Source organism: Mangifera indica, chromosome 9 (assembly GCF_011075055.1).
Source record: "Mangifera indica cultivar Alphonso chromosome 9, CATAS_Mindica_2.1, whole genome shotgun sequence".
NCBI lineage: Eukaryota > Viridiplantae > Streptophyta > Magnoliopsida > Sapindales > Anacardiaceae > Mangifera > Mangifera indica.
The window spans coordinates 11,908,807-11,920,847 of NC_058145.1; the positions used below are offsets into that span (position 1 = coordinate 11,908,807).

Here is a 12,041-nt window from a genome sequence, read left to right on the forward strand (position 1 = left end):
GCCACCTAGTAACACTGACTTTTAAGTTGAAACCTCTGGGGATTAAACTGTAATTTCGACCCTTTAAAAATCTGACGTGTCACAGCTTCTTTGCCATCCTGGTTTATTTGGTAAGAATTTTGAAGGTTCAAGGTTTTCCGAAGGCTTCTGCTTCAGCAGTCACAATATCAAACGCAGGTAACCAATCCTCATCATCCTTCTTATCCGTTTCTTATAGTAAAAGCACTTGCCAGAAAACACTTGACAAGGAAGCGTTCGAATTCTAACATTTTGTATTAAGATTTGTGTGTAATTTGCTTCAATTGGTTAAGTAGTTAGTGTTTAGTTTTGAGTTCGATTGCGGAGAACAAAAGAACCAAATTTTTTTTATTGAATTTTTAGTTTTAAAAGAAACAGCGATTGGCTCTAGGAATGAATGGATTTTTCTTAAATATGGGGAAATTTGTCTTTATTTTTTAAATTTAGTTTTCCTTTTCTTCTTGGGTTATAATAAGGTGTTGGGGTTTTTAAATTTTTGTTGCAGAATATCAAGTTCTTAGTGGCAATGGAGCACGGCGCTTTTGGGGATCAAAGAAATGCCACGTTTTCTTTGACTGAAGAGGATCATACGCTTGCTAATGCTGTTAGATTCACCTTAAATCAAGAGTTAGTATTCACTTCTTTCTATAAGATATACTTCTGTTGATGTTTGGCTTTGCTTATAAAACTCTGCTAGTTCTTGTCTGAATTTAGCCGAAGTTAAGTTTTCTATTCCGGATCAATCTGTGCTGCAGTTGAAGTGTTCAAGTAATTTGTTTGCTTCTTTGGGATAGACGAATTGTGACAAACGGAAACTTTGATGAACTGCCACATGGAATTGCCTTTTTGTCTTGATAATTTTGGGAATGGAATTTATAAAAAGTTGCTGCTGAGTGCCTCGGTTTCATATCCAGACAACAAAACTCTTCTGAATTTGCTTTAGATTCTTGTTCCCTTTGATTCAGTAGAATTAAAGTTTTCGAGTATCCCGACTGTCTCTGAATGAAATTTTTTTCATTAGCTGACATATGATAGAACTATAAACTTGTTATAAGTCCTTGAAGATTCTTCTTCTGCTCCTTTTGTCTCAACAATGTTTTGTTTTCTTTTGTGGAATATTTATATATGAATGATGTTCTAAGAACAATTGTGCTGCAATTTTGCAGTCCAAGAGTAACATTTTGCGGGTACAGCATTCCTCATCCTTCAGATGCTCGAGTCAACATTAGAGTCCAGACAACAGGTACCCAGTTACAACTGTATGTAGCAACATAAATGACAGTTGTATTGACGACTACTCTTTGAATTTCTGCCTTAGTCTCACCCTGTTGTTATTATTTCAATCAGATTGTATTATAATACCATTAAATATACATTTTACTGTCTTTTTTCTTCTATTTTACTTTATTTTTAACAAAAATTGTTATGTACTCTTGTTACAGTTTACTTTTCTGTGAATTGTTGCCATATTGCTGTCCCTGCACAAATGCTTATCAGAACATGATCTAGGCCTCTGGCAGCAGCCATTTAACAACTAGATTTTAGGTTTTGATTAGACATTGATATCTTGTATGTAGTTTTTAGTTGTGTGATTGATGTACTCATTTTGATTTCTAAGAGACTTCACCATTGGTATTTAGACTCTATTGGATTGATTTTCCACAGATTTATATAATTTTCATTGTCACTTTTTGAATTCTTTCCCCTGCTAAATTTTTTCTTTTTGCTTGGAATTTTGCAGGCGATCCAGCTAGAGAAGTATTGAAAGATGCTTGCCAGGATTTGATGTTAATGTGCCAGCATGTGAGGAGCACTTTTGACAAGGCTGTTGCTGATTTTAAAACAACTGAATCTGGGCAAGCAATGAACACCGATTGTGAAGATTGATTCTGTTTCTACATGTAGTTTCTGTTTTCTTTCTTAGTAATAGAAAAACGAGATATTACTATTTGATAATCCAACGACTGTTTCACTATATTTGGGGCTGCTTTCATCTTGTTAGCAAACACATGGCTCTATGATCTGGAAAATCGTAATCCTTTATATTGATGGGATTATATACGAATAGAGTTACAGGTTTGCATTGATTAATCGGTACTGTAACAATGGTGAGTGAGTCACTTTGTGTTTGCAAAGTATGATGAATCAAAACAGTGAGATATTGTGATTGCTGCAGCTACTTTGCGACAAGCCTCTAAGATTTAACTTGGCTATGGTAGATGGATCGAAATGGTTCTGATGGCTGTTGGAAATCCATGGATTGGACTGCTTGGATTTTCCAATCCACAAACCACTGATGAAGATGTATGTTGGGAAAGCACATTTTTCAAATAGAAGAATACCTCTGTATTGTAGTATGTACAAACTATTATCTTGACTGGCCTCCCTGGCATATTTCACAGACAACAAGAAGCGATACCCACTTACACGCAGGATTTATATGACGCCATTTATAAGCAAAGAAGCTTTTCCCATTATGTGTTATAACATACAACACAGAGCAAGAAGGTGTTTAAGGATGGATACAAACAGAGACCAAATATGAACACCACTACAAATGGGAGTTACATCTTATCCCCACAGTTTCACTCTAAACAATCATGACAGGACTTTAAAGTGAAAGAGCCAAGATATAACAAAGGCAAACACCATGCAGGGAAGTAAGAAGTTCAATATGCGGTGGCCCTGCCAGAAGTTTCGACTTTCCACAAGGATCATAGGTGCTGCCGATGCTGATGAGGCTGTAGCAGCAACACCATTTGACCGATTTATTTGCTCACCAGCAACATTTAATGCGGTGGAGCCACAAATCTCACAGATCCTGGAAAGAAAAAGAAAAATTTAGTAAGCAATGAACAGGCAGATGACATAAGAATGTAAATCACAATGAACTAGCGTAGAAACTGTATCGACATGCTGCAAAAATAAGACTAGATTGAGCTTAGAAACTTGAGAATGCATCCTTCTATACTTCCATCCCCATTTAGCATCTGTTCAAATAACAAGGCCTCTACATTGATTTTTTCTCACTTGCAAGACAAGTGACAATCAATCTTTGTTTCCCTACAAACTCCAAAGCCCAAGCATTTCCACAATATATATATAATAGTTTGAGTTAGCTAGAACAAGTCCTGGCAACACAAATTTATAGCAGTACCTCGCAAGGAAGAACAACAAGTATGCATTCATGCTTATCACTAGATGAATAACAATAAATGACCATTGTACATAATACAAAATAAGAACATTTTATTTTCTGAAATGCTAGTACTTCACCATCACTATGATAGTTTTGTTGGCCAAATGACTATTTTTTACCCGAATTCTGATGAGAAGATTTTCCCACCATTCAATTTTGAAGAAGTCCATTTCCCTAACCATCTCTCAAAGTTATGTGTTAGTTTCAAACAGTCAAAGGTTTTTTTGTCACTTTATATAATATATAGTAGATGCAAATTATACTTTCACCTTAACTGCTTTATATTTTTTATTTCCGCTCATCTTCCATTTTTTAATTTTTCAACACTACCACCCAAATGGCACAATCAACCATACCATCCAACATCCGCTCCCCTCTCTCTCTCCACAACCACAACTTCCTCTTCTCTCCCCTCCCGTTCGTCCTTTTCCGCTGTCTATCTCCCAAACCTATCCCCAACCTCTAAAAGCAAAACCAAAATTTGAACCAAAACCCTAACTCTACCTGTTGCTGCCTTTTAAAAAAAAAAAAATCATTCACTGATAATCAATAAAATAAAATTCAAAAAAGAATCACTTGAGATGGTTAAGTTTGAAAGCATTTCAATTTCCGTTTCAAATTCAGCTAGCCCTTGTTCAGACTAAGGGTTTGCACGTTTAATTGCTGCAAGGGAGCCATCTTCAATCTCTCCTTTGTACAACTTGCCAAAACCTCCCCCTGCAATCATTTTCATCAAAATTATTTGTTGCTGCATGAATCTCCTCCAATGTAAACTGCTTGCTAGACCTGCTAGAGGCTGTAGATCCATTTGGATTTTGGCTTCCCATTCCTTTGGCATTTGTAGTGCTATTTACAATGCCTTCATGAAGGAATAGTAGCCTCCATCCAGGAGAGTTGATTTTTATCACAAAAGTTTTTCTCTCTCTGGTTTTTGCAGGCATAGAAGACGAGAGTAAATGCAACTGCAAGAATGGTAACAAAAGCTATACCTGCTTCAGTTTCTTTTGACCCTTCCAGGCGATCAGAATATAAAGAAATAGTCAATGTATTCAAGGTAATTAAGTATTTACAAAACACCGTCTCAATTCATCCTATTTCAGCAGATCCCATGCCCACAGAAATCTAACTCTTTGAACGGCCAACTGAACTCCCAGCAGAATCATACTTTTATACATATGCAAGATTCCCATTTCGGCTTAGCTTGAAAATCTCGAGCTCATTCAAGAGAGCATCAGTTCCCGAAGCACCAGCTGCGGTGACTGGACCCAGTTGAATCCAATGTATGTCAGGGTTAGAAGACACAACATCAAAGTAATCTCAATGATATGCTCTGTTATTTTCCCCTGCCTGCACAGACACATCAAAAGTATTTGTCGCAGCCTTGTGGCTGTTATTTATGGAGATTCTGAAAACCTCTCTTTTGCACCGAACTAAGCAATCAAAATTGGGATCTACTTCAAATTTCCATGACATGTTGAACCCCTTCCAAGACTTCAGTGTTGGACATGGTTCTTGTGGTTCAAAAACAAGGAGATGAGCCAATGAAGAATCGTTCATAGAGGCATAGGTAATGTTAGAACTGCTAAAGATTTTGACCTGAACATTTTCTGTGATCATGCAGCTGGTGGTAAAGATGGTTGGTGTGCTGGTGGTGAAGATGACAGTGATACTGATTTTTGTAATTTTAATAAAATTAAGGACATTTAACCTTTTCTTTGTTTAAATGGTAAGGATATATTCATCATCATACTAACAAATGACAAAACAGTAATTTACATGGAAACCAAACAAAATTCACTAATGAAAGTGGATGATGGATGGATAAATGAAATTTTCAAACTTATGAAAAATTGTCGTTTCATCATAGTTTCCGTGGAAAATAGTCATTTGGCCTAGTTTTGTTTCTTTTCCCATTTGATAAGGCATTCTCTGCAAACAACTCAAACCTAAATATGATTTACATTACCATAGATTGTAATGATATGATATTTCTCTAGAGAGATGATGGATCATTAACTTGGTACTGAAACCATCACTCAACTTTTGCAATCACAGCTTATTAACAGAGAAGGAAAGTAAAATTTTGGGCTACATGTGCATTTAAGTTATGGAAGAATCTGAATCCAAGAATCACAGCACAAACATAGAAGGGATGATCCTCTAACTGTTACAATCTTCTACCACTAAGTTATGCTTTCCCCCTTCACCTCAAAATCACGCTAACATTTAAGTCTACATAGGTGGTACTGATTTACACACCAGAAGCAAAATTGGAGGAACCTAGAAGTCTTACTATACTTTAAGCATGTGACCTAGAAGAAGTAAACAATTACATAAGAGAGAATACCAGAACAAAATTAAAGAGCGGCAGTTGCATATCCAAATATAAATCAAAAAACTCAATACTCCATCTTAGACCCTTTAAACTAACAATATGCTGAAATCAACTAATTTGTATCCAAAATAAGTCAACAAACAGACTGAATCTAGTACACAAAACATAGCACAATTACTCAAAACCACCACCCAATGGGTATCCATAACGGTCAACAACTGCACAAAATCTAGTAAAAGATCAAACCTTTATTACTCATAACTCATCACCATACACAGATGATCAGCATCAACCGTAGAAAAACCAAAACTATAGCATAAAAATTCACATAAAACATAAAGTTAAAGTGTTTGACTCACATGTTACCCTTGATCTTAAACCAAGTCTCAGCACATTGTTTGTGAGCAGAACCCAAATCACCTTTACAAGAACAACCCAGCTCAATGGGAGGCCTTAACTCCTGAGAATTACTGTCAAAACCCAAATGGCAAATTCTACAATCTCTCACTGACTTATCATCTAAATGCAGCTTCTCCAACAAAACCCCACTCTCCAAGTCCACCTCAGACGAAGAATCTGAGTCTAAGTGTTCGCCAATCTCGCAGGAAGAGCCGCTGGAGACTGACAAGTCATCATGGCAAGTCTCTGAAGTAGACATTCTGTGAAGTGAAGGAGAAAAATCAAGCAGTTGTGACAAAGAACGTAAGCATGCTGGTATTTATTTTGTATATGTTGAAACTCGAAAGGCCCTTTCTCTCCTTGGTGTCAAAAAATACTGAGACTGCCTCTGTCTCTATATATATATGTACGTATATGCCAGGTCTTTTGGGGCTGTTGGTGAAAGAGAAACGCAAAGTACAGACATCACCCTAAAGCTTTGGTGGTGCAGAGAATAATAATAAATGAATTGTGGGCTGTGGGTCTAATTAAAGCATTAAACTAAAGTATGAGAGATAAATATCAGTGATCTTGTAAAAGTTTCCTATTATAATATTCATATTCAACTTGATTCTATTTTTTAGTTGTGGCGTGACAGTGCAATTTGGAAAAGCAACAAAAAGAGTGATTTTGCTGAAAAATGTAATTTGGGTTAACGTACAAGAAAGTAAACTAAACATTTCAGAGTTGCAGATATCATTTCTGAAGCCGCTGAGGTGGGTACCTGCTCTTTATTAAAAGTACTTTTTCATTGTTGGAAAACAGTTTCCAATGTTGACAAACCCTAGCTACAATATACAGCCCTCCTGAACTTCAATAATGACAAGTTCAATTCCTGTGATATCTTTAAACATTCATTTTATTCTAGAAAAAGTCCGAACCCTAAATAGTACATTTTCAGTCGCTGTCTGCATTCCAAGTTAGAATTTGAATTGACAAACTTATGGTTTTGGATTGAAACGGAAATTCAGTGGGCTAAAAATATTGCAGAGCCAGTGGACAATACCATCAATCATGGAGGCCAGGCTATCTTCGGGACAAGCCTTCAGAGGCTGAAATTATTTTGGGGCCGACTAATTATTTTTCACCCTAATTTTGATGAAATAATATTACCACCTCTTTAATTATAAAAAATCCATTTTATCACCTATATATCAAAGTTAAAGTTTTAATAATCAAATATATTTTATCACAATATATAACATCACTTACAACCTATAGTGGTGTTTAATATATAAAGGTATTTAAGAAATTTATCTTTCATGGTAACTCTCGAAAATAATTTGAGAGACAAAAAAAATTATATATATAAAAGAGTATGAGTTTAAATTTCTTCTTACATCTTTTGCTTACTTGGTTGTGGAGACGGTCATTAATCCCAAAGTTTGATCTACTTTGTGTGGTTGTTTCGTCTAACGATTTAGCTCAAACAAGATTTTTGTTACAATTCTATCTTTCTTAATTGTATTTTTTAGAAACAAAAATATTTTATTTTCGATTAATATAACATGTAATCTAACAAATATTTTGACCTAAAATTTGACTTGCTTAATGTTGTTGGTTATGTCTGGTGGTCCAGTTCGAGTGGGTTTACTGTTACAATTTTATCCTTCTTAATTATTTTTGTAAAACATAAATACTCTTATTTTTAATTAATATAATAAGTAAAATATAAAAAATATTTTAAAATAATAATACCCAAAGATAATTAAATAAAATAATATATTAGTATTATTTTATTATATTAAGTAAATATAATAATTATTTATATCTACTAATTTTTATCGGATATAATAATAATTTATATACAGTAATATTTTAATATATCTTTGAAATAATCTTTCATTTTTTTTTAAGACCAAAAGACTTATACCCAAGGTTTACTCCATTGATAAAGTCTCGTCTGCTAACTTTTGAATATTTAAATATTCATTCCTCATTTATATTTGTTAGTAAAATTTATTAGTAATAAGAATAAAATTGTCAATTATGTTCAGTAATATTTAAAAAAAAAAAACATTTTGTCTCATTTTTTCAACTTAGTTTTAAAAACTTGCATATCCCTTAGCTTAGATTTGAAAATTAATATTTTTCTTTACTTATTCATTCACTCCCTCATCTTTAGAAAATTACAGTTTTACCCCCCAAAATTACATTCTCTCTTTCCGATGATCTCTACAACTGCATTCCCTCCATTTTGTTGGCACCCTCTCACTCCTTGGTGAATTTTCGACACCTCTTTTGTGTTTAGTTTGACATTTTTTTACTCATTTTTCTAGCATTTTTTCACCTTCTTACTTGTTTTTTTGGCATTGTCAACCCTCTTATTCAATGTTAACAACGCCATGACAAAACATGAAGGAGAGGTGTGACTTGACACAACTCATTACCAGTTGATGAGTCGTCATTACAAATCAAATGGAGAGAGGTCATCAGTCTTAAGCATGGATGTTGTTGTGATTTCATCAAAAGGAAGAGAAGCCGCTAGAGAGAAAAATGAATTGATGTTAGCTTAGTCTCAAGCAAGGATATTGGTCTAAAGGTGACAATAGGTCACATTAGGCTAACTTGCAAACATACTAAAGCCCATAGCGTGGCTCATGTTTTAAGGGTTTGTGTTGTATCGAACCAACCTATTAATTTTAATAGAAAAAATTTTTTATTAATAATTTTTTTTTAAAATTATGATTGAAAAGAGGACAAACTTATATCTAATGGGTGAATTAAATTCTTATGATCAATCTCACTTATGTGAGACAACTAAAATTTAAATTTTATTAAAATTTAATTTGAAACTTAATACTTAGCCTTCACATGTAGTAGAATTTTTATATTTTAATTATTAATTTTTTTTATTTTTTGCTTGGCTTGTAGGCATGTTTTTAGGCCCATGACCCGGGCCAAATCAAAAGGGCCTGGGCCGAGCCAAATCAAAGGGGTGTAGCTCCTATGACACCACTATATTGGTTAGAGAAGAAGGAAAAAAGTCATAAGAGTTTGTTATGCAAATCTTGGAAGATAGGGATGAAATGTAATGATTCAAAACTTTGGGGGATGATTGTAAGAGGAAAAATATGAAACCCTAGGCAGGGGAAAAATTCAATTTTTTGGATGCATACATGTTAATATGGGGAAGGAGGAGAAAGACGTGACAAATCCAAGAGGCAACTAAAAAGGAATAACAATTGATGTGAATAAAAATTGAAGGGACAAACTATTATTTAGCTTCAATAAAATTAACAAATTTAACAACGGTGAAAACATTTTTTTTTTTAAACTTAAAAGATTAGAAATTTTATAAAAAATAATCATTCAATCTTATTTTGGTATTAAATAATTAATTATATATAAATGACACGTATGATTAATAAATATTTTGGTTTTAAATTATAATTAACAAAATAATATTTATTTATAGTATGGGATGAATATAGACTTCCGATTGAAAATCCAAAACTGTGATAAGCCAAATGGAGGATTGTTTAGTTTCCTTAGCCAAAAAGTTGATGGAAAATTTTTTAGTTTCAATTGTCATTATAATTATAGTTAGGTTCGAGTCAAATCAAACTTGAGTTTAGTTCGATTTGAGTAAAACGGAGCTTAAGCTTGAGCTCATCTCAAAATTGTTTGAATTTGGCTCGTTTGAAAGTTGTTAAGCTTGAGTTAAAATCAAGCCAAACTTTGAGCTCGGTTTAATATTGTTATGAAACAAAAAATGACTAAAACAACGTTATTTTAATATATATTTGTCAAATTAGTCAATTTGTGTCGAATTTTTTCAGACTCATAAGTTTGACGAACCGAATACCCCTTAAACTCAAGCTCAAATTCGACAAATATTTTACCCTCAGTCTCGAACTCAAGTTTGTCTAAGTCAAGCTTATTCAAGTCAAGCTCGTTTTCGAACTCAAACAAGCTCAACTTGAATCCATCATTTACATTAGAGAGCAGAAAAAAAATAAATCAGTACTTGAAGTTCAAGCTTTTTTCCAAAGCAGAGCTTAGAATAACCTGCTGATTAATAAATATTAAGGTAACTGTTACATATAATATGGTGGTAAGTACTCCCTATAATTTATATGTTAAACCTAATGGATGAATCAAAGCAAGGAAAGTGGAGCAAGTTGTGGAGTTTCATCAAGCTGGTATAGGAGCAAGACCAGGAGAGAAATATGGATCACTGGGTATAGTGCTTTCCAGTTCAACCGAAATGGCACCTGGGGAAGAAACAGGACTTCTAACCACACCAGAGCTCTGAATCTCAAACATGTTACGCCTTGGATTTGCTAGTTGTGCTTCACACAGAGCAGACAAATGCACTCCTGTACACATGTAAAATCTTTTACAACGCGCAAACTGCATACGAAATATCTTCAGAAAAGACTTGAGGAAGAAAAATAGTTACCTTCTCCGAGAGCCAAATTGAAGTAAAGGTCTACAATATTGGGGCAAGCTTGATAGCACTGTGGGGAGCAAAGCTTGGCAGTGAACCGAGGCTGAAGAAGAGAGCCCGATGAAATGCCAATCGTTTTCCTTTCAACTCCACATGCGCTAATGCATTCATCAGTTTCAATCAAATCATGAATGACACCAACAGACCCATCAGATGTCTTGCATTGATATGCCACTGTTCCATCACTGGTTGCATGGTTCTCTAGCAAGCATCGCTTGCCAGAATTCGACACCGAAAATGAGCAGAGCTCAGCAGGCAACGTCTCACATATAATCCCACCTGCTTAGTTCATACAAAAAGGAATGAACATTATGAATTATATAATTCATATCATTACATGGAAGAAGAGAATTCAATATTAGTAGTAGTAATGGATGTACCAAGTGCTCCTTGAAGGAAGAATGAGAAAGTAAGAAAGAGGACGAGAGCCATTTTTGGTGAGGAAGCTTTGTGCTGAAGAAGCGTTGTTATGCTTGTTGGTATGTAGGTAATGAAGAGCAACGTGTGTGACAGAAATTATATACCGGCGGGACTAAGGGGGTCAGTAAATAGAGGAATCTAATCAACATAACTTGTAGGATAAAATGCTTAAGTTTAACACTAAAATCAAGAATCTTTGACGGTTGACCGTAACATAAACCTGGCTTGATGGTGATTTGGTTTAAAAGGGGAGTTACTATGGAGGTTTTCAAAACACTCTCATGTCTTTTATCATCAAATATTAGAATTACGCTATTTGGTAATGAGTACTGTCTATATTAGCAGAATTTGTCATTTAAAATATTTTACAGAAGGCATTTTGGGAGTCATCATGCAGGTTCAACAATCAACAAACTACTTACAGCAAGAAAGCACTGTTATCAGAAACAATGGCATGAAACTCAAGGCACCATAATCATGAATTTTACAGCAAGAAACTAACAACTACAATCAGAAAGTTGAAAGATAGAGTAATAGTTCAAACTGATGTGACAATCATACAGTCATTAAATATTTTATCTTTTTATTTATTAAAATTATTAGTTCTTCAATCAAAGCATGTCGCATCAGTTTATAAAAAACAAACTTATGTATTACATCTAAAACACTTACATTGTCAACTAACAAGTATTTCCCTACAATTGGTCTCAGCCTAGTCTATGCTCACCAACTCCGAAGAAACCAAGCACAAGTAATGTTAAGGTTCTCAATTTTATATCCAAACTTTTGTATTCCCAATGATTGAAGATTGATTGAAGATGCCATATCATTTGACAATGGTTATATTAAGGCGAAACAACTATTTCCCACCCAAGGTATGCTGAATTGTCAAAGTTCTCCCCATTAACTATAGAAATACCAAATACTCACCCATAGCCGGTTAACTTTAACAGAACTCTAACCCCTGAAAATTTAATCTCATTTCCCCCCCCCTAAAAGTTTAAAAACTGACATTTTTTCCCTAAGCTAAATTCGAAAAGATTACATTTCCCCCCTTAGGGTTTAGTTTCCAAACCCTTTCACTTTCTCCGGTGCCATCGTCGGCAGTCTCTCCTTCTTGATGGTTTCTCTTCCACCAACGACCCCCCTCAACTCCACCCCAACCCATCCGGCGTCGA

General features: G+C 34.6%; 3 protein-coding genes across 5 annotated transcripts; 1 reads left to right on the forward strand and 2 right to left on the reverse strand.

Moving 5' to 3' along the window:
- Positions 1-57: 57 nt before the first annotated feature.
- On the forward strand, positions 58-2,109 carry LOC123225797 (DNA-directed RNA polymerases I and III subunit RPAC2). The gene is made up of 4 exons (XM_044650061.1): positions 58-177; positions 524-645; positions 1,185-1,261; positions 1,760-2,109. Exons 2-4 carry the CDS (start codon positions 545-547, stop codon positions 1,903-1,905), a joined length of 324 nt encoding a protein of 107 aa, XP_044505996.1. The 5' UTR covers positions 58-177; positions 524-544; the 3' UTR covers positions 1,906-2,109.
- Positions 2,110-2,467: 358 nt separating this feature from the next.
- Positions 2,468-6,935, reverse strand: LOC123225796 (E3 ubiquitin-protein ligase MARCHF2-like). 3 transcript variants are annotated; one of them, XM_044650060.1, is made up of 3 exons: positions 6,652-6,935; positions 5,912-6,211; positions 2,468-2,839 (listed from the first exon to the last, which is right to left on the reverse strand). In XM_044650060.1, the coding sequence occupies exons 2-3, from the start codon at positions 6,208-6,210 to the stop codon at positions 2,617-2,619; spliced, it is 522 nt and encodes a 173-aa protein (XP_044505995.1). In that variant the 5' UTR covers position 6,211; positions 6,652-6,935; the 3' UTR covers positions 2,468-2,616. The 3 variants fall into 3 exon arrangements, with proteins under 3 accessions (XP_044505995.1, XP_044505992.1, XP_044505994.1); XM_044650057.1 differs by having other exon boundaries at positions 6,715-6,932; XM_044650059.1 differs by lacking the exon at positions 6,652-6,935 and having other exon boundaries at positions 5,912-6,628.
- Positions 6,936-9,869: 2,934 nt separating this feature from the next.
- Positions 9,870-11,104, reverse strand: LOC123226452. Its single transcript, XM_044650971.1, has 3 exons — positions 10,824-11,104; positions 10,396-10,722; positions 9,870-10,312 (listed from the first exon to the last, which is right to left on the reverse strand). The coding sequence occupies exons 1-3, from the start codon at positions 10,873-10,875 to the stop codon at positions 10,128-10,130; spliced, it is 564 nt and encodes a 187-aa protein (XP_044506906.1). The 5' UTR covers positions 10,876-11,104; the 3' UTR covers positions 9,870-10,127.
- Positions 11,105-12,041: the final 937 nt, after the last annotated feature.